The sequence below is a fragment of the Gigantopelta aegis genome, chromosome 4 (genome assembly GCF_016097555.1).
Source record: "Gigantopelta aegis isolate Gae_Host chromosome 4, Gae_host_genome, whole genome shotgun sequence".
In the NCBI taxonomy this organism is placed as follows: domain Eukaryota; kingdom Metazoa; phylum Mollusca; class Gastropoda; order Neomphalida; family Peltospiridae; genus Gigantopelta; species Gigantopelta aegis.
This window is the reverse complement of record NC_054702.1, coordinates 47,904,155-47,923,204: the sequence shown is the minus strand read 5'-3', so window position 1 is coordinate 47,923,204 and position 19,050 is coordinate 47,904,155. Positions and strand designations below refer to the sequence as shown.

Here is a 19,050-nt window from a genome sequence, read left to right as displayed (position 1 = left end):
AATTAATAGACCTCTTTCACATTCCACATGCTACATGTGCGCATAGTGGGGCAACTGGTGGACACTAGTCGTGAACTGATGCAAGAACTTGTAAAAATAGCCCTGTCTACAAATTGGGGGGCATTGACAATGGGAGGCCACACAATAGGAACGTGAATTAGCTCTATTATTAATTATTGTATCAATAGGAATCCAAAACTTCTGTAAACATCCAACAAATACTTATTGGAGATGTTTGCGTATTATTGCTTATCACGAAATGTTTTTATTTTGTTGTTAACGCCATCGGTTCTGATTCGTATACAGTAAATAACAGATATGGACTGAAATGATAATGTGTGTGTGTGTGTGTGCGCACACGCATGTATGTATGCAGATATTTATCATATTTAATGTGATTTAAATATACATTCTGGATTTTTGTCGGAATTTCGTTTTAGCCAATTATTTAAAATTTTGTTCAGTATTTTGAAGAAAAATTAAATGATACGTATGGGGGTGGGGGGCACAATCTGTAGTGGAGGGACACAGTCGTGTGTGTGTGTGTGTGTGTGTTAAACCAGATTTATATAAAGTAGTTAAAAGTTGGGGTACAGTTCCCTGCCCAGGCCTCTCGGTTGTTTCCAACCCGAGAATGGCCAGAAATGTGACTGTATTACATATGTATACAGATATTTATATTTGAAGCAAGAATATGTAGCCTAAGAAACGTGTAAGGTTTATTTATAAGAGATTAAACTAGCCGACAACTTGATAATATGGCTACAAACTCAGGATGGTTCCTTTATTATAAACTCAAGAGTCAAAAGGTACTTCGTTTGAATGTTAGAAGCAAACATATGAAGTATAATGCCTCGGACGACAGACAAGCCTGAATTTAAACCGAAATAATTAAAATGGTGAAAGAAAAAGAAGAGTTAGGCCAATAAAATAAATAAATAAATAAGGTCTTAAACCATTCCAATGTAAACTTTAGTAAACCGTTTTTCACTGCCATTATACCATCTGATACAAAATATGTATGTTAGTCGCTAGAGATGCTACTCAAGATGCTCATGACAACTGTCGATCATGCCCCCCAGTTTGTTTTCAGCCTGGATTCCATCTAATTAGGCAAGGGACGTCACTCTTCGCACGCATGCGCAATAGGAATGCAAAAGAGGTCTATTGTATGACAAGTATCGTGTTAAGTAGTATAGGTGTCACAGGATGTGATTTCAGACATATTTGACAGAATTGTTTTTTTCTTTTCCCAATATAACTTTTGTCATTTTACTTTTATTTTTAAGAAATCTACTGAAAGTTAGGCCAAGATTCTATCAAGCACATATGATTCATCACCATATTAGCATTATTTTGTAGGTTTCACACTCTAATATGTTTACCTATTCCAATTTCTGTACTGTGGTAATAAATGTCTTAGATTAAAAATATTGTAGTGATAAATAACACCTCTCACTAGAGACTGCCCTCCTTCACTAAAGATTGTGCACCCCCCCCCCCCTCCCCAGTTCAGATGTCATTCCTACAGGCTTGATTTCACTAACATAATAAATGTCTATCTGAACTAACCATAATAGACAGGTTCTCTTTCCACAACCTGGGACTTGTGACAGGTTCGCCTGTGTCACTGTTATTGTTCACTGTTGTCTGCTGTCAGTGATCAGTTTTATTTGCTAATTGTTCAGAGCAGTTTGTTTAGTTGATAATCAAGAACTTCACTTGTGGGCCAAAGTCCACATATAGAAGATATAGTTTTCAAAAAAAAAAATTATGCAATTACTCTTCAAAATCCACTTTTTACATTTTTGGAAATAAGAACTCTTTTCAACTTGTTATTTTATAGATAATTCACTTTATTTTGCAAGGTATTTTTCATTTTACGTTTATTGAGAAAGAATTTGAAAAATAAGATTAAAAAATCCAATCCTACATTTGTTTTATTAATTAATTATTATTATTATGTACACCAAATATTAATTCTACATTCTTAATCAGTTATTGGCTTGATTCTGCTAAAACGAATTGCTGAAGACAAATGATAGAGCACATTACAATGCCACTCGTGACAAAAGCAGGTTAACTTTTATTTAACACAGTGATATCACAGACCTGCGTGAGCCAATTTTCATTTCAACTTATTTTTTGTGCTTATATCCAGTTAAAATTCAACTACGCTGTCCTAGACACACACCTCAGTTATCTGGGCTGTCTGTCCAGGACAGTGGGTTAGTTGTTAGTGGTTAGTAAGAGAGAAGAGAGTGTAGTGGTCTTACACCTACCCATTGAGTTGTTAAAACCCTAGCTGTACCTACCAAACATGTCCAATGGCTTAACCACAACACGACTGATTCATTAATTTTATACATAAAGATATTGGTAGTAAGAATCGTTAGAGTAGTCGTCTTGTAAGAATGTAAGAAAGTCTTATAATTCAAATAAAGAAATATCACAATCAAACTAATTTTCCCTCTTGGCTTTAGCTTTCCAATGACTGGTAGAATTAAATAATGTGAAGTATATAGCGTTTGAACCCTTCTTGTCAGATTTACAGGTTTTGCCATATTATGTTACTTAAAATGCCACCTGTGGATTTCAATATGTACAGTACAACCATTACACTTTCATTTGGCCTATTAATAACTTAAAGATCAACATTAAAAAAATTCATTTATTGTTTTTTATCTACTTTCTAAGATGTGTTGTTCTTTCTGGACAACATAAAAGAATGCCTTGCTATTAATTAAAAAGTAACAAGTGTCTTTTTTTCTCTCACAATTACAGTGTAGAGGCTTAGTGATTATCCATTTAGTACACAGCAAGGCCTGGCAGCTCTACATTTCAGACATGCGGCTTTGTTTTCTCAGTGGGGACTAATTACCATTACACTGGGTCTGATAGCTGGCTCCACATTAGGCCAACATGTATGGAATTATTCTGACATGTTAGTTGATGTGTGGTGGTCTGCTTCACTGACAGGCATAAACATAAACCAGGAGAAAACTTAAAGGAATGCTTAAGCAAGGTTTTTGGACTGGTATGCATATTCACCGATATATAATGCACATTATTGCTTAATATCAACAAGTATATTATTATATTTGAGAAAAATCACCATAGTAGGCATATCCTTAAAATATGCTTATTCATTTAATAAATGGGTGATTTTTATTTATACTATATATTAATATTATCTCTTTCAGATGATGTACTTTGACTCAACCCCATTGTGGATCCACGTTTGAATATGATAGTGGTATATTAAACAAATATGAGGTATGTATTAGCCAATTTTATATCTGTACAGTACCCTGTTAAAAAGTTTGAAAGTTTGTTATGTTTAAAGACACCACTAGAGCACATTGATTTATTAATCATCGGCTATTGGATGTCAAACATTTGGTAATTTTGACATATAGTTTTAGAGAGGAAACCCGCTACATTTTTCCATTAATAGCAAAAGATCTTTTATATGGACCATCTCACAGACAGGATAGCACATACCATGGCCTTTGATATACGAGTTGTGGTGTACTGACTGGCAGGAACGAGAAATAGCCCAATGGGCCCACTGATGGGCATTAAACCCAAAACCATCCACACATCAAGCAAGTGTTTTATTGAAATTTTAAAATGTATTTTATTTTATTTTATTTGCAGTAATAATAATAATAATAATAATAATTCATGCATATAAAGTGATATTACTAAAGGAGCTTGTATGCATGTTGTAAACTAAGTTTAGTACATGTATTATAAATATATAGGGTATCAGTTAAATGAAAACAAGTTGCATAGATCAATTTTAGAAATGGATAAAAAATTGTTGGAAACTAAATATTCAATAGTGAAGGTCTGAAACCTTTATTTTTTAACAACTACCGTATTTTCCCATGTATTATGCATACTTTTTTTCTTCAGAAAATATAGGTTAAAAATGGGAGTGTACATAACAATAGAAAAAAATGTCCAGCGTTCACCCATAAAAAATCACTGATCAGTAGTTTAGGGTACTTTCCAGGGTATTGACAGTGTTCATTACAACGAAACGCCAAAACCCTCTTAAAAATCGCTTTTCACTTGTAATGGTTGTAATAAATGCAAAATAAATGTACAAAAGTATCCATACCTCGCCAAAAAGTGCACAAAAATGACAAAACTGGACCGTAAATATTTTTGATTTCCAAGAGATTTAATTCAACCATTTCCGTCAAACCGGAAATATGCCACAGTACTATAAGTGTAGAAATCTTGCGCATTCATGTTAGCCACGAGAACCAAATGTAATATGCTATATTTTTGTTTTCATTTATTTATTAGTCATTTACAGTGTAGAGGTATATAATTTTGTTTTGATTTATGCATGTGTGAGTCTGTGACATGTAAGTACACAAGTACTAGCCTATGTTTTGTGTGACATGTAGGTCTATGTACTCAAGTACCTAACTTAAGTTTTGTTTCTTGAATATACCGCTGCTTTCGCTTTTCGTTAATTTTGGTGACAGGGGGAAACGTTATATCTTTCATTCACCATCGATTTTGTGGTTTAAAAAAATGGTGTGCATTATATTGTAGTTCATGTTTTTTTTCTTGGAATAAATGTTTAAAGTGGGGGGGGGGGGGGGGGGGTTGCATTATACACCGGTGCACATAATACATGGGACAGGCAGGCTATTTATCACTAGCCCATCTTGAAAAAGCACAAACTCTGACTGGTGGATTTGTTGAATTCTGACACATACAAAGAAAAGAAAGACATTTTGAACTGATGCTATTGTTGTCTAATGCTAGACTCTGACTACCAACTGCCAGCACAAAGTTGGCCAACTTTCTGCTGTCATGAATGACTTCTACGACTGTCCGGTTGCTAGTCTAAGCCCTTCTACAACTAAAGTTTTGTCGTATAACCCATTAGTTGTTAATTTGAGTGTATAAGTTGGGAGTTGGGGAAATTACAATGCAACCATCAAGTTGGCCAACTTTCTGCTGACAGTTGGTAGTCATAACATTTGGTTATTTCAACACTTGGTTGGGATATAATCCACTCTAACTAAAAAGCAGCAAGGGATCTTTTTTTATGCACTTTCCTATAAACAGGACAATATATATACTGGTTGGAATGGACAAAAAACCTGAGTGGATCCTTTAACTTATTGCATTTAAGGCAAGTGATCTACAAATTAGCAATCTCCCAGCCCCATGTGAAAGAATTAGCTAGGAAGTAATACAATTTATTAATCCAGTGGGCAGTCATTAGGCAAAAAAAAAGTCGGGTTTCTGGTCAGACCAGAGTTCCAGAATTAATGCGGCGATATGTTTTTTGTTTTTTTTAAAGCATGGATTGCACACAAACAGTGGGTATATTTGATATCGAAATAAGAGGCATGTTTAAATTGAAGTCGGAACGCACGTCCTAGTTCATGTGTGATGGCATTATGGCTCCAAATGCAGTTTTACAGCATAGCAAGAAAAGCCCAGCAAAAATACTGCAGGAAATTACAAAAATATATATATTGATGCCCGAGGGTCACACTGATCAGAGACCATACATTTATTTTGTTTGGCCTTACCAGGCAAATAAAAATCATAATTTCTCACTGACATATTTTCAAATTATTATTGATTGATTTGGTGCAAACAAACCAGTGACCTTATGGGTATTAAATATCACATCGCCATGATTTGACATGGCGTCATGTAACTTTAAAAGTTTCTAATATAGCAATACTCAGAAGTGGTTTACATCAGTTCTTTCTGCCATCCCTAGCTATGCAAGACAGACCCATTCCATGACGTCATTGCATGCAGTATACATCTGTCTTGCATGGGCTATGGCGTCATTGAATTCAACATGCGGAGTATTACGGCGTTGGTAATATATGACATCATATCAATGCGAGTTGGTTAGTTTTAGATCGATATTTTGTTATTAAAACCTTCATTATAAAAGCTGTCTTGTTAATTTGTAGTGTTAAATTATATTTAACACATGAAACAGATGCAGCAAATATGATAGTGTAGTTTATTTATGATAAAACGGTCAAATAAAGAAGTTACTTTTTCAGCCATCTTTGTTTGTTCGTGTTAATAATGGTTTATCTATCGAATGGATGGGAGAAAAAGACTCCCATCATATATTGTCATGTGGGATAGAAAAAGTACACCCTCGATGGTGAAAGTTGCTATCCTGGGACTTGGCAAGCCTCGTTCCAGGTCGAAATTTCCACTACCGAGGGTGTACTTTTTCTATCCCACATTACCACATATGATAGTCTATTAGTCTTGTATAGGCTATGATGTCATTGCATTTAACATGAGGAGTATTACGTTGTTGGTAATATATGATGTCATATTAATGCAAATTGGTTAGTTTTTTTTATCAATATTTTGTTATTAAAACCTTCATATTAAAAGCTATCCTGTTAATTTGAAACACAAAACAGATGCAGCAAATATGATAGTGTAGTCAAATAAAGAAGTTACTTTTTCAGCCATCTTTGTTTGTTCCTATACAATAATAGTTTATTTATCAAATGCACTTTTATGGATATAAAAAATAATCAGTTAGGGAATTAAATAAATTAACAAACTCAGTCAGTACCAATTATTAAATTTATGTCCTTCATGAAATAATTTTCAGTTGTTACTCGCTAAAGATTCTGACAAGTGAAAATTATTACAGTTACTTGGGACATAGATTTGATAATAACTGGTATTATCCTCAATATCAGTGTTGTAGCACACATGGTACAAAACCATTTTCCAAGAACATCAGCTTCTCAGGTATACAGCTGTATTAATGTTGCCATTATTATTTAAAATTATTAGTGTAAATAATTATAATTAAAATTGGCCGTAACCCAGGCTTGTGTTGAAATAATTGCTGTAGGTGAAATATTGCTAGGTTGTTGGGTCTGTCATACATCATTGTTAGATGTTAAACAGATGGGCTTGATGGGGATCAGAAGCACATTTCTAAATACACTGGCCTAATAATGTAAAAAGGAATAATGACTGCACCATTATTTATTTATTTATTTATTACCACACTAATGCCATCTGTGTGATTATACATTATTGAGTCATAGGTCTGGCTGTGTTGCAGTTTGGTTTGATTATTTTTTATCCATGTTTTGAATTAGTGACAAGGAGAAATGTACCTGGTGTACCTTACATGTCAGACACATACCTCTTACATTTGTAGCTATGTGGTGGAATTTGCCTAAACCTCGCAAAACTGGAGTCCTATTTTCCAATGTATTCAGTGCATTAAAATTCTAAATAAACCAGTTTCTTCATTCCAGAAACAGGGTGGATTTTCTGCACTAGACTGTTTGATTCTTAATCAGTTATTGACTTGAACCTGCTAAAACGAATTGCTGAAGACAAATGACTGAGCACATTACAATGCCACTCATGACAAAAGCAGATTAACTTTTATTTAACGCAGTGATCTCAAAGACCTGTGTGGGCCAATTTTCATTTCAACTTATTTTTTTGTGCTTATATCCAGTTAAGATTCAACTACGCTGTCCTGGACACACACCTCAGTTATCTGGGCTGTCTGTCCAGAACAGTGGGTTAGTTGGTTAGTGAGAGAGAAGAAGGTGTAGTAGTCTTACTCCTTCCCATTAAGTCATTAAAACTCGCTCTGGTCCGAACCCTGTACCTACCAGCCATATATCTGATGGCTTAACCAAGAAACCACTGAGGCCGGTGCATGGACCAATATGAAGGGGATCTTTTATATGCACTTACTCATAGACAAGATAGTACATATCATGGTCTTTGATATACTGTACCAACTGTGACGTTTTGGTCGGGATCGAGAACAGTATATATATATATATAATATATATATATATTGTGTTTGTGTGTGTAAAGCTACTACCAGTTGATGAGATTGTCTGCCAGGCACCACACCACCATTCCCTGTGTCATTTCATTGTGTAGCAGCTTTATATAGTCTACTTTAGGAAATAGGTCTTCATTAAAAAAATTAATATAAAAATGAAAATACTGAAATGTCTTTTCAAATCTTTCTTTGATGATTACAAGTAGATTGACCTATACTAGAGTAGTATATAACCTTCTGAATACTGGATTAATTTTTGTACAAAACCATATTGAGGGAGTACAAGTTTTTAACTTTCATTACTGTTTTCACTTATAATGTTTATAAATAAATAAAATAATGTTCATATGTGAATTCGTAAGTATTATTTTTGTGAGTTTTTCTCATTATTATGCTATTTTAGAGTAGTTAATGTATCAAATACACAAAAAACCAGTAAAGTCACGTTTACGTACGCACATTATTCATGACCATTATTCTGAATCACTGTGTTTTACTGACCAAAATTGGTTTGGAATCAAACATTTCCTGATTTTTGTTGTTAATAAAACAGTCAAATTCCTCAAAATGAAAGCGATATTCCCCATTGTTGCCAAGCGAAAATACTCACCGTAAACTACATTTTTAATGCAAAAGTCCAACGTGTTTCTTACAGAAAAAGACAAAAGTAAAGCATTCATTTTTCATTTTTAGTCTTTCATGTTGTTTTATTATTTCTGGTAAGTCACATGTGCAAAATGGTGGGAAATATGAATTAGTGAATGCACTTTAAATAACTCATTGGTTTCAAGTTACTTATTATTTTTAGTACTAAATATATATGCAACCACTAATATAATTAACAGCAAAATGAAGCAGTGTATGTAATTGTTTTACATGATAGTTGACTGTATTTTTCATAGAATATATTCTAACATAGAAATTGTATTGAAATGCATACAAAAGTGATGGTAGTGTGGAACATTAACATGCCTACATAACTCCTGTCTTGGACTGGCGGTCTAGATAGTACTGTTGGTAGGTGTAGAATGTGCCTAGGACAATGCCTACATAACTCCTGTCTTGGACTGGCGGTCTAGATAGTACTGTTGGTAGGTGTAGAATGTGCCTAGGACAATGGCTACATAACTCCTGTCTTGGACTGGCGGTCTAGATAGTACTGTTGGTAGGTGTAGAATGTGCCTAGGACAATGCCTACATAACTCCTGTCTTGGACTGGCGGTCTAGATAGTACTGTTGGTAGGTGTAGAATGTGCCTAGGACAATGCCTACATAACTCCTGTCTTGGACTGGCGGTCTAGATAGTACTGTTGGTAGGTGTAGAATGTGCCTAGGACAATGCCTACATAACTCCTGTCTTGGACTGGCGGTCTAGATAGTACTGTTGGTAGGTGTAGAATGTGCCTAGGACAATGCCTACATAACTCCTGTCTTGGACTGGCAGTCTAGATAGTACTGTTGGTAGGTGTAGAATGTGCCTAGGACAATGCTTTAACCATAATTACATGTAAGCATAAATATATAAAGAAGTAAATTAGAAAATGATATTTCAGTAATAACTTAGGTGAGAAAAAAAAATCATGTAGTCAGCAATATAATTTAGTTTATATACGGTAGAAGATAAATGCTATATTATTAGTTACATAATCTTGTAAAATGTTATAAATTGAAAATTATAAAAGCTTGCAAAAAAGGGAGAGAGAAAACAACAGCTGATTATACTGAACCATACATGGATAACATACATAGAACTGGGAGAACCGGGATATAATATTTTTGCCATTGTTATCTCTAATGAGTACCAGTAAATGTATACATGGGATTTCCCTTGTTGTTTCTAACATATTCTAAAATCCAAGAAGAGAGAAAAAAAGCAATGTAAACTGGTACGAAAATGTGTCAAACATGCCAGGTGTTTCATGTGTTTGTTATTCTGATTGCATTGTCAATAATGTCTCTTGTCTCTTGGGGCTTTATTACCTGTTACTGTTAGCTATATCTAATGTTTGCTTTCTCATTTTGTCCTGTCTGTTTTGTTTGCAGGATGGGTGTACTGTTGGTGTCTGCCTGGTTCCTGTTGATGCTTCACCTCGCCACCTGTGCTTCTGTCAATTCTACAGTGTGGACATTTTCAGGCCAGTCTTATCTTGAAGTATGGCCACAATACAGTGACAGTCAGAACCACCATTTACAGCTAACGTTCAGAACCTCTGACCCCAATGGTCTGCTGTTCCATCACCATCTCTCTGATTATAATAAACAAGAATTCCCATTCCTGACACATTACGAATTTATTGGTGAAATCAGACTGGGTCACATTAAAGTGAGCTACCTGCTGAATCAATATTCTGATACGGTGGTGATCGGGTCAGCGTTAAACAATGATAAATGGCATTTGTTGGACGTGGTACTGAATGTTCAGTTGGGCGAACTGGTTGTTTCTATAAACAAAGAAGTATCACAAGTGAGAATGTTAGACTCATTCAAACGTGGTAATGCTCGTACAATTCTGAGATGGTCTGAACTTCCATCAGTGATCATGTTTGGTGGCTTAAAGCCTACTGAAAGCCATAATTTTCATAATTTCGTAGGGTGTTTGGGAGATATTAAATATGATAGCGAAGATGGAAATTTTGTAAATGTGCCTTTTCAAGATGAGGTCGAAGTGACTGCTGGTTGTACTGATATGTGCATGAAGGGAGATAATTGTGAAAATCATGGACACTGCATAAATAAGTACACACACACAAAATGTGACTGCTTTGGAACTGATTATGAAGGTGACATGTGTCAGGTGAAGGGTCCAACAGTGATGACGTTTCGTGGCTATGAGTGGGTTACATACAAGCTCTATAACAAAGCTGAAGACCTCATTTACTCTGATAACACAAGAATCTCATTTGAGTTCAAAACAGACCGCGGATCAGGTGTCCTGCTCTATGCAGTGGGTGGAGCTGCTCTGCATTCTCATGTGACAATCTCTCTCCATGCTGGCGAGTTACGTGTGTCCGTCTCCCTTGGATACAATGATCTTGAGTTCAGGATTGGAATGGGTCTGGATGATAACCTCTGGCACAACATAACAATTGCTCATGACAAACACACCATTAACGTGATCATGGACATGGAGCAACACAGCCAGATGTCAAATGGTAGTCAGTACTTCCTGATCCTAGACCCCAGAATCTATTTTGGTGGTGGTCATAATTTTGTGGAAACGAGAGGTCTTCACGTCACTCAGAGTTTCGTAGGATGTTTAAGAAATGTGTATTTCAATGAGGTATCTGTCCTGTTTGAACTAAGTCAGAGCAATGCTCAGTGTGACTATCATGGTGGCCTTGCACCATTATTTACATGCCAGACATTGAAAGAAATCCCTTTCTCATTTCCAAAGTCATCCTCGATGTTGAGATGGGTTACGAAACGGCAGCAGGATCTCAACATTCAGTTAAAGTTTCGAACAATACGCATGGATGCCATTTTGTTTTATGTACAGCTGATATCTTGGAAGAGCGAAGGTGGAGGATATGATTTTGGCTATCTGGAAGTCTGGTTGAAGGAAGGTCATCCATCTCTCCACTTTGTTCCGTCAAGAAATGTGACTTTCACTCAGATGTTAACAATACCGGCATTTGTTAGTAACTCTAGGTGGCACTCGATGAAGCTGACTCTGAAAAACAGTGAAGTAAAGTTGAAAATCGATCAGATATCCACCAACACAACACGGTACATGAAGATGATTGAACAGAGAGGGACACTCGTGTTTGGCTATGGCTTCAGAAACTACAAGGTGCACGATGGGTTTGTTGGATGCATGAAAGATATCAAGATCCAGGGGAAGAAGGTGGATCCCGTGGCAACTATTGAAACAGCATCTGCCATGGGCCTCAAACTTGATGGATGTCATCTGGTGGATCACTGTACCACCAAAAATATCTGTGAGCATGGTGGCACTTGTTTGTCTGATTGGAGTGGAGTGCATTGTGACTGTCCTCAGCATTATGAAGGAAAGGCGTGCCACTTTTCTAAACATTTACGAACATGTGACAGCTATTTCCAGGTTGGACGGAATGTCTCGGGCATTTTTGTGATTGATGTAGATGGTAGCGGTCCCCTTGATCCAGTGTATGTCTACTGCAACATGACTCAGGAGCATAATAATCACAGATTTGGTGATACTGTTATCAACCACAACTTCCATCCTAACACGACAATTAGACAGGTTGGCTTTGCTAATCGCAGATACCACATCACCTACCAGGGAATGACCCGAGATCATTTAAGAGCTTTAACATCTTACTCAGCATCGTGTGAGCAGAAAGTTCAGTATGACTGTTTGCAGTCAGCACTTAATCTGGGAGAAAAGACCTGGTTTCAGGCCGCAAACGGTGAGATTGTTGATTACATTGGACCACAGCAATCAGGATATTGTAACTGCCCAAATGGTGACATGTGTGATGGCAAACGATGTTTCTGTGACCATGAATCATTGGAGTGGAGAAGAGATCTGGGTCGAAACACCGTGAAGAAACAACTGCCACTGCTTGACATCACAGTTCTTCAACACACCCATGGAGAAGCAAGGCTGACATTGGGACCACTGAAATGCTGGGGAAGTATGTACCAACCTCTTGATAGAACAGTAACGCTGACACAAGAGCAGAGTTTTATCAAACTGTACGCATGGCAAATGGGAGAAATGAATTTCAACTTCAAAACATACCAAAGCCATTCATTGGTCATGTATCAGAGTCCAACAAAGGAAAACCATAACATGATGATGATCACCATAGAATCAGCTCATACAATAAAAATTCTCTTTTTTCTGAAAAGTCACTCAATTGAAGCAGTTCTGAATTCTGTTAAACCTTTGGATAATGGAGATTGGCATTCTGTTGTTATTAAACATGACATGTACAATATTCACTTAAGTCTGGATGAATCATACAAAATAGTTGACCTGCCAGATGATGTGACAAATGTGACCAATTTTGCTGGTATTATTTATCTTGGTGGTGTCCCAGAAGAGGTAAAAGATCACATTGTATCGACATCTGGCTTTGTTGGATGCTTAAGAGGTTTCCACTACAATAGTGCATTCAAGGACTTAACTGGTGAAATAGATGAAAGCATGACTGGTTTGAATACTGGATGCATGTCATCATGTTGGCCCAACCCTTGTGCTAATGGGGGAGTGTGTCTGGAAGAGTGGGGAACTTACACTTGTCAGTGTTCTGATAAATGGTCTCACCATGGCATAAACTGTGAGGTGGACATCAACCTTGATGCTGTGACTCTTGGTGGAAAAAACAATTCTTTTCTTTTCTTTGACATGACTGACAGGTCTGAGATCCTTGATCGCACCATCATTCTGAGTTTTCGGACATTCCAGGAAGAAGCTCTTTTGCTCTACATTCATGATCAACTGAACAACTTTGTGCAGATGGAGCTTGTGGACTCTAGATCCATTGCCATCAGCTACAACACCTTTGACCAAATTATTAGAGAATTGGTAACAGTTGATGGTATATTGAATGATGGGAAGTGGAAACAGATTGTTGCAGAAGATTTCTTTAACCTTACAAAGCTACAGATTGAGGGAGTTGAGCGGGTTATCAATTTCCGACGGGTGAAGCTGGTTGACTACTCTGCTCATCCATTCACTGGAAGTAGACAACAAGAAACTGTTCTCTTCAGAGCTCGTCCTTCTATGGAACCACGGCACTTTGTGCATGTCTATGCTGGAGGTGTACCAAAAGGAGGTGCAGCAGTTGCATCACTAAAAGGCTGCATTAGAGGTTTAAAAATCGGTACTATTGTTATGCAGTTGGCTGAGGCAGCTAACAATAAGGGAAATAACTCTGAAGTAACTCCTGCCTGCAAAACTGGCTGTCAAGAAAATACTTGTTTGCATGGTGGCTTTTGCTATGAGTATTGGAAATATGGTGATTACAAATGTGATTGCACGGAAAGTGACTATTCAGGAGTTCAATGTGAAATTGAACCTTCAGTAGTGCTAACAGGAAGCTCATATGTCCAGTACAGTTTTAATCTTGGCCCCACAAGCTCACATAGTAGGACAGAAGAAGTTGCATTTTCATTCAAAACCACTGGTACTGACAGGAGGGATGCTGATGGCAATTTGATGGACATGTTATTGGTACTAGTGAGAAGCTCTACAACAAAGGACTATGTCCTGGCCAAAGTCGAGCAATCAGGATCAATCATACTGGAAACAAGTCAGGGTTTTGGCAAATACATCTTGCGAGTCACGGGAGATTATGCCAATGGTGTTTTCCATGACTTCCATTACAAACGAGAGGCATCAGATATGTATCTCACTATTGATGGTGAAAAAAAGGCAAAATATAATTTCCCGGACTATAGCCTTGATGAAATAGATAATATTTTTGTTGGAGGATCACCACCTGCTGACGATTACTCCTTGGAGGTCACAAACTTCACTGGATGCATGTCTAAAGTGGTATATAGTCCCATGGCAAACACACCATTAAGGGCAAAGATTCGTCCTTTGAAAGAATTGTATGTCAAAAATAAAACTGTGAAAGTTCTTGGTTTAAATGTTACAAGCTGCCAGACACAAAAGCCTCATGATTTTGGTAGTACTGTGGCACCTGTTTCTAAGAAAACCACCACCCAGCATTATGAGAAGTTGACTATGCCTCCATGGAACCCTGGGCCAGCTAAACTTAGAATCATTGGCAGTGTTCCCATTCTTTCTACTGTGCTGCCGACAACTACAACATCCTACATCATTATTACCAACCTGACACTGACGGTGATTAAAAATGGTGTTGCTGATGAACTGACAGTAGCTGTAGCTGTGTCTGTCATTGCAGCCTTACTAATGGTTGCTGTCATTGTTGCTCTACTGTTGTGTAGAAAAGGCAAGCGACAAGGTGATTATTATTTGAAGAAAGATGCTGATTTTGAGATGAAAGAGCCTTTGCAGCTCAATCATTATGAGGCCAGTCCTGTTCCATTTGACCATCTTGCCAAACTGGATGAGTTCAGCATGATTTCTGCAACACTAGGGCCGAGACCAAGCAATAAAGTAGAACCTTCTGATCCACCCAACCGATTCAGCCAGGCAAGTTTCCCTCTGATAGTGGAAGAACCTCTTTATCCAAATGTCATTTATAACCAGCGCAAAAAACGACCAGCCTCATCAATATCAGAGGTGCTGGAAGAAATGGAAAGAAGACAAAAGGGTCATCTCTCCGATGACCCTTCAGAACCTTCTTCACATAATGAGTTTGCGGCACGAAATCATGGTGAAGGAGAGCTGGAATGGGATCCTATTGCGGACAAGACTCCTCTGACAGTTGGTAACATTACATTTTTCAACACTCCACTTCTGGCCAAGACACCAGAGGAACCAGAGAATGAGGACGAGATACTGCCAAGCAGTGACCACCTTGAAGCAGACAAAGTGACAGACACTGATCAGCCAAACAGTGCTACAGAATACAATGGTGACAGTGGCTATGAAGCAGAATCAAGACCAGAGAATACTGAGGAAGATGTGACACCCATATCAACAGTGGATGATGACTTGCCAGATAAGATGTATATGTATGACCTCACAAGCTTGGAGGATAATTCAAATGACTTGTCAAGTCCAATTCGACACTTACTAGCTGATCATGAACGTGAATCCTTCTTGTGAGATGCATGTTGTTTTCAAATATTTATACAAGAAATCCACAAATAATCCAGACTTTATAACAAATAACATTGCTGGCCATATAACCATTTTTGGATATTCTGCATATATTATATAGCTATTCTGGATGAGTTCCAGGTGACAGTAGGATTCTGTATGCTGCAGCCTACAAATATGTCCTAAATGTTTTCATTATTCATTCAGTATACAAATTTTAAATGGCTTAATTAACATATGCAAAAAGTGATTTGACAGTCTGTTAACCTAAGTGTAAGAATGTCTGCTTTTCCCGGTAAGTTTTTGATGCCATATTTGGAAAGTTCTTCCAGATATATTGTGTGATTGTTGTTCTGATTGTCAAATTGTGACTGTTTAATTTTGCTGGAAAATAGATATTGATTTGTAGCAATTATTTTCTATGTAAAATTAATTCTCTCTCTCTCTCTCTCTCTCTCTTATTTAGACTTTTATCATTACTTTGTGCAAATTTTGCTTCAGTAATACATTGACCTTTATCTATTGATATTATGTCTTACATACTGATTTGATGGACAATGTCAAATGTTTTCTCTGTATGTATCATTAAGGACAAACTCAAATCTGGTCTCTGGATGTGTCATTACTATAGTTATACAATAATTATTGTTTATTTTAAAAAATGCGTGGGTTAGGAATTCTTACCTATTCATGTCACTTGAAATTTTTTTTAGTTTAACTTCCATCAAACTATTGTGTGCTGTTCTATTTTTTCTCCTGTCTTAAGACTCGCAGTGTATCAGTGAAATAATAGTTTATGAAGATTTTACATGTTTTAACTTCATAAAAATGTATTCCATACTTTGAAAATTGGATATTAAAGATTCAAATGCATTCATTTGAGCTAATATCACACTGGATATAAAATAGACGGTAATTTAATATCTTATTATTATCTTGCAAGTGTAGTTTCAGTAAAGTTGGTTTTTAACACAGATCATGAAAAACCTGTCCAACATATTCTGAGTTGCTTTTGAAACAGGGATGACTGGTTCATCTCAGTTCATCTGGATGGTTGCCCTTCCCTTTTTCCTCTCTGATATTTACACTTAGTCAATAGTCAAGTTAGATGGTTGTCACTTTACCAAGAGGCATTCAGTCAGATACCACCCACATGGTAATGTGGACATTCTAATTTGGTGAAGTCGTCGTTCTTCAGTTACTTTATGTATTTATGGATATATCAGTCAGTGATTAGTGGCAGATGTAATTATGCCAAAAATTATGTTTTGTAATATGTAAATTGTCTTAAATGTTTGATGGTTTTATCAAATGTTTTGATTAAATTGTTTTCTTTATAACATATTAGTACATATGTTGTGTTGTAAGTTCTTATATGTGTAGGGGTTGTTTTGAATTTGATTTGGTAAAATGTATTGCTTGATTTAGGGTTTCTCCTTGGGAAGGTTAAGTGGAATCATTCTAAGAAAACACAACACATTTTATTGGAATCAGCAAAATTTTATTGCTGTGGTTACAGAAAGGTTTTTTATGATTATAATGAAGATGTTTCTGGGGTTTTTTTTCTTTCTAATTAATATTGTTAACCATATATTTTTTGCATTGTATATTTTGAATGTTTATCTAAAACATGTTTGTTTGATTTTTTTATTTTGTGTAATGTTGTTTACCAAGTATAGTCTTTGTACACATTGAAAAGAGGGTATTTGTTATAATTGTAAATATATGTACCAAAAATTCTAAACTATTAGAGCAAAGAAAACACTGCCATTTTCAGCCACTGATAATTACTGGCAGCATGTCGATGAAACATTAGTTATTAGTCCTGCTGAAGTTACTTCCCCTTCCAGGTGATTGATTATTTTACCTCATATTTATATGTGAAAAAAATTTCTTAATTGTTGTAACCTGAATTTTTTTTTTTTTTAACTTTCAAAGTGAATTTGTTTGGCTTGTATGTAACATGTATTGCAAGTCAGTATAATAATGATTTCCATCCGGCCATTACCATGTTTCCACTTCTGGCCCTTGTGTTTACAGACATCATTCTAGCAAATGTTGGCAGAATTTTATTTACTGGTAGTTTAAATGTGGTTAAAGTTTCTCTAATAACCTGTAGCTCTTAAATTGTTTAATAGATGACTTTCATATTTAGCGTGGTTGTTCATCAAATGATAGTCTTTTACCAACATAACCCCAGCCCCATGAATGTGATACTTGAGGCAGTGGCAAGGTCATTTAGAATTTGGATAAAGTTTTCAGTAAATCTGAATTATTTAGTGTATGACTTTCATATTTGGCATGGCTGTCCACCAGTCTAAATTGCATACCCCCAGCCCCATGAAAGTTTTTCTGATTGCAGTTAACTCAGAATTATGTACCATATATTGCTTTGTATTAGCCAACTTTTCCAGTTTCTAAATGCTATCAGTGCACAAAGTCAACAAAAAAATGTTTAAGAAATTATAATAAAATAATGGCGTACAAAAAAAAGTGATACTATTGAAAACTCGTCGATCATTCTAGGCTTCAAAACCGTATCATTGTAAGTTTAACCAGTATTTTTAACAGCCTCTGTTAAGTCCCATACCACTGTCCATTCGTTTATTTGATACATACAATAAAAGTTATATTCTATTTGAGAAATAAAAACAACTCAATTCTATTTTCATTGTGTCGACAATTTTCAGCTAAATCCACTTATTAGTAGTACTAGTATTTCACACCAAATTTGTCACGTGATCAGAATGGTCATTAAGTCTTTTTATGACTGATCGCTGATATTTTGTCCTCAGTTGCAGATTTAATTAGTCAGACCTGATGATTTTGACTTACCTGTGACTGTTTGTTTTGCAATTCCTAATAACTGATTACAAACTACAATTTATTAGGGATATCACCACTTATAAACACAATGGAAGAGGTAGTGTTCATCATTGCAATTATCAGTTGTGGGTGTTAAATAATAAAATACTTGTGCACGCAAAGGAAGGAAGGAAATGTTTTATTTAACGACGCACTCAACACATTTTATTTACGGTTACATGGCATCAGACATATGGTTAAGGACCACGCAGATATAGAGAGAGGAAACCCGCTGTCGCCACTTCATGGGCTATTCTTTTCGATTAACAGCAAGGGATCTTTTATATGCACCATCCCACAGATAGGATAGTACATACCACAGCCTTTGTTACACCAGTTGTGGGGCACTGGCTGGAACGAGAAATAACCCAATGGGGCCCGGGCGCGCAAAGAGTTCGCTTGTTGAGTTTGCACAGTTCCATGTTTTAAGACTAATTGTTTGGAATAGGAAGTAAATTCTTAAGCTTAGTGATAGCCAAAGAGTTATGTTTTAAAATGACAATTGGTTTGTCACCAGCAGTGCAAATGGTTTAGCTGTAATAAGGCTTGGTTTTCCTTGTAACAAAAGTGGGGCTTGATCATTTTATAGGGCGGGACGTAGCCCAGTGGTAAAGCGGTCAGTCCAGGATCGATCCCTGTCAGAGGA

The 19,050-nt window shown here is 36.4% G+C and overlaps 1 protein-coding gene across 1 annotated transcript in view; it reads left to right on the top strand.

The window, feature by feature from the left end:
• The window catches only part of LOC121370640 (contactin-associated protein-like 2), an 84,135-nt gene extending 65,576 nt beyond the window's left edge, over positions 1-18,559 (top strand). The window contains exons 3-4 of the mRNA XM_041496007.1: positions 3,204-3,276; positions 9,899-18,559. Of these exons, the coding sequence (XP_041351941.1) occupies positions 3,272-3,276; positions 9,899-15,545 (5,652 nt within the window). The 5' untranslated portion in view covers positions 3,204-3,271 and the 3' untranslated portion in view covers positions 15,546-18,559. The remainder of the gene's footprint in view (positions 1-3,203; positions 3,277-9,898) is intronic.
• The last annotated feature ends 491 nt before the right edge of the window (positions 18,560-19,050 follow it).